This window comes from Dendroctonus ponderosae, unplaced genomic scaffold (genome assembly GCF_020466585.1).
Source record: "Dendroctonus ponderosae isolate FM_Combo_2020 unplaced genomic scaffold, Dpon_F_20191213v2 Dpon_F_20191213_894, whole genome shotgun sequence".
In the NCBI taxonomy this organism is placed as follows: domain Eukaryota; kingdom Metazoa; phylum Arthropoda; class Insecta; order Coleoptera; family Curculionidae; genus Dendroctonus; species Dendroctonus ponderosae.
Genome location: NW_026019110.1, coordinates 195 through 4,154, shown reverse-complemented (window position 1 = coordinate 4,154; position 3,960 = coordinate 195). Strand labels below are relative to the sequence as shown.

Sequence of the window (3,960 nt, the reverse complement as noted above, 5' to 3'; positions counted from 1 at the left end):
CGATTTTTTAATGTTGTGGTTGGAAAACTGTGTGATACAGTTTTCATGCTCTTTCTGAGCATACGCTGACATAGTTTTGCCAATTAAGTCCCCATGTATATGAATTTGTAATTGGAATTTTTGCACAACTTGTATATTTTTCAAAAGTGTCGATCCTTAAAGCTTTTAACATTCATTTAAATATTTAATGTAGGTATTGGTTTAAAGAATTAAAGAGATTGCAAAAGTGTGAATTTAATGTTTAGAAGACTAGCACTTAATATAAGGATGCAGATTGCTTTATCTGAAGTGCCAACTTGTTTAGGTTTGGAAACCTAAAGAAATGTTTAAAATGTTCTAAAACTGCAAGTGTGCGATGTAGTTTAAAGATAATGCTAATTACTACTCGACGCGAGTCAAAATCAGAGTTTTATGTAATGTACTTAGGCACTATCTTATTAAATTGTTCAAAATGTTGTTCAGTTTGATGTAAACAATAATAAAGCTTTTATTTTTTTTTTTCAAAATCTTGTTTGAAAAAGTCGTTGAAAGTTAAAGTGAAAGTCACTTGCTTTGTTTTGTTGTGCGTTTTTGTTTTTAAATCAGCATCGGATGATAATTATCTGTTTGAGATTTCGACTTTTGTTTAAATTAAAAACAGTTTCGATTTTTTTCCATCTCTAGTCAATTCATTCTGTTATACTCATAATTTTTTTGTTTTGATATAATACTTGTGTCGTGTGACTCGCGTCCTTAGATGGGAGCTATAAAATCATTGTGGCCCTTAAGGCAAGTGCGGCAGTTTATCAGTGTAGTAATTTTTTGGATGATTCATGGATAGAAAATGGAGCATAGGGCGCCAGCTTGCAAAAAGTTAGTATGAATTGTCCCTAATTTCTAAATATTTTAGTTGAAACTGAGTGCTGTGTAGTTGTACGGAGTTTTTATGCATTATTTATGTTTCTCTCTATTTGGTTTGCTGGATTCAAATAAGTTTAGCTTTGGAGATAGTTCCTGCTGTATTAAACAATTTTTTTTCTTCCTTTCCAGGTGACAATACGCAGCTTTCGGTAAGCTTAGCATTACTTTTCCCCTGATTGCCATCTACATGTAGAACTTTTTGTCCCATATTCATCAACTGACTCGTGAGATGGATTTGGTATTAGTTCTTTCGTTGTAAATTTTTAAACTTAAAGAACCGCTTGAGCTATAGGAATCTCGGTTCCAGTATTCAATACAAGAAGCATCATCGTACTGATACTGTGTCTTTGGTTCCGATTAAACCATTGATTCCTTCACAAGAAATTTGTAACTTTGGGAATATTTTGGTCGCCTTTATATTTTTACATCATGCTCATCTGAAGCTTGTCATATTGCAACCATGGGTTCCAATTTTGTGCTTTTTGGTAAACAGTCAAGAGTTTTAGTCTTGCTTGTTTTTCGATTGTGAGAAATAGATGTTATTTCCAGAAATACTTTAGAAATGTTCTTTTTCTTTCCAATGCGATTCACACCTTTTCGATGATTTGAAGTTTTCTTGGATTTTGTATTAGTTCCCGTTCATTTTCGGTATCTATTCTTTTGGATTTTCGGAGCCTAAATCCACTTTGCCCCTGTTACTTTCAAATAGGTTCAGTGCAGTTTCAATTCTGGTCAATACTAAAGGTTTTTCGCAATATGGAAGACCCTTACTATTCGTTGTTGAAACAACGTTCTCTTCGCACCTCTTTATTATCTGAGAAGAATACACAACCAGAAATAGACGGATATAATGGAGGAACCTCAACTGCAGACAAATATTTCACAAACTTGAAGTGTGCAGTTTTCTTGACTTGGAAGAATAGGAGTGGATGAAAATCAATGAGTAAAACATCTGAGATTAGATTATCAAATGGTCTTACTCCTATTTTTCTTTACTCAATAATTCGATGAAGAACTATTCGGTGTTTAAATAACACCGATGGATGAACACAGGAAGACGCACTAAAATTTTACAAAATATTTAACACTAATATAAAGGCTATAATTCCAAACAATTTTTCAGCTATTTGAATTTTTTTTGCATACATTACTACTACACGTACTCACCTGATCTTTCAAAATTCACTGATCTATTTAATGCAACATATTGCGTTTTAGGCAAATTTGCCTTATCTACTATATTTTTATTAAAATGTTCGATGTTTTAAATGGCTCTAGACTATTGCATCTAGCGACCATTAGGAAGCACCAGCCAGCTAATAGCCAATTTGCATTTGTCAATCTAAAAAATCTAGAATCGCAATGGTTTTTTGTAATAGTGCAACTAGCTAAGAATGTATTAAAAATAAACGAACATTTTCTTTAAATTTTGACACCTTGTACTCCAGAAACCATTCACTTTCGGATAAGACAAATTTACCTGAAACGCATCATTTTTGCTTAAAATTAAATATGTCAGTAATTTTTTTCAGACTAGTTGTGGACCACCCTGTATAATTTTAGCGATGTCAAAAAATATTTAACTATTTATTTTTATATGCTAATATCTGATGGCGTGATTTTAAATATCACGGTGAAACAGTATAGTGTTGTAATGTAAAGAAAAACTGCTGTTTAATCAATGAATACGCGTTTATGATCATAGTAACAGTTTTCTATGCTCTAAGGTTACTAACAATCCATGGCACATAGTTGGCCACCTTTGTATAAACTCCTGGCCAATTTTGCATCCCGCAAGGAGACGGTCCAAACGATACCACTCCAACCGAGTACCAGTTAACATCTCCTTCGGCTGTAGCTTCAACTCCCATCAGCGGTCCGCCACTATCACCTCTGCAAGAATCCTTTCCTTTCTTACCTCCAGCGCACAGTTGATTAGCTCCTAATCGCACATTGGCTTGACTGTACGTTTTAGAGCACTTTTCTTCGGTGTTAACTGGAACCTAGTTAATCAAGCGAATTGAATTAAGAGTGTGATAGAAGGAAATTGGAAGGTGATAGAATACACACCTCTAATTTCAGCTTAATGTTGCTTTCGGAAGAATTCTCAGTTTTGCCCCATCCAGCCACAACAAGGTTCTTATTTACGTAAGATTTGCTTAAAAGTCTTGGTGCCTTGGGGAGGCAAATCGGTCTAACAAAGTCTGAAAATAAGACGTGAATCGGTGCTTTATTTTAAACATGAATGTTTCTTACCAGAATATTGCACATTTCTTATTAAGCGCAATAAAGCGATGTCGTTATACTGGTTTATGTCGTATGGATCGTAATTTTCATGGGCGATTGTTTGCTCAACAGCCACATTTACGGCTGGAGGAGCACACTGCCTTTTTGCTCCTGCTGCTTCAATGCAGTCTTCTTCAGTGTCCGTATTGTATTCTCCTAGACGGACACTAACACTGAAAATCTATTGTAAGTAACGTTCCTTGTTTTATATGCAGAATTTTACATTTTCCAGCTCTTCGGCAAATCTTTTCCTTTGAGACAATGAGCGGCAGTTAGAATGTATCGGCTATTGATCAATACTCCTCCACAATAGAATCCTTTGTTTCCATTAGCTGTAGACCAATCGCGCATAAGAATCCAACGTTATTTGCTGCATAAAACTTACGTCTTTCGTATTCCACTAGTACCATCCAAGGGAATTCGTCTAGATCGGCTTTTTCTCCCCCATAAATTCTATTTTGAGTGCCAGTGCCACAGATGTCCGTGCCTGGCAGCAGATTTGATACGATTGCTTCACCTGAAAGTATTGTTGAAATATTGCTTTTATTGAGTGAGTTAAATTTGATTATCAAAACTAGAAATTGAAACGTTTAGTTTTCCCCCAAAACCATCCAGAATATTTGAATTTTATGTTTGTTTATTTTCAAATTAGTGTAATTTAATGTGGTGGAAATCTAAAGTAGTTTTTTAGTAGAAATTCACCTTTTTCACTTGGCACTCAGTAAGAATTTGACACTTTTCTTAGCCAGTCACGATAATAAAACCTTTTTTCCA

At 34.6% G+C, this 3,960-nt stretch overlaps 1 protein-coding gene across 1 annotated transcript; it reads right to left on the bottom strand.

Annotated features, from left to right (window-relative positions):
• Positions 1 to 2,573: 2,573 nt before the first annotated feature.
• LOC125505568 (CLIP domain-containing serine protease HP8-like) lies at positions 2,574 to 3,703 on the bottom strand (the record flags this gene model as incomplete). Its single annotated transcript, XM_048669573.1, is given in 5 exon segments — positions 2,574 to 2,903; positions 2,971 to 3,104; positions 3,157 to 3,359; positions 3,410 to 3,518; positions 3,572 to 3,703. Coding segments are annotated over 5 exon segments (866 nt in total), but the record flags the coding sequence as incomplete, so codon positions are not given.
• Between the last annotated feature and the right edge of the window lie 257 nt (positions 3,704 to 3,960).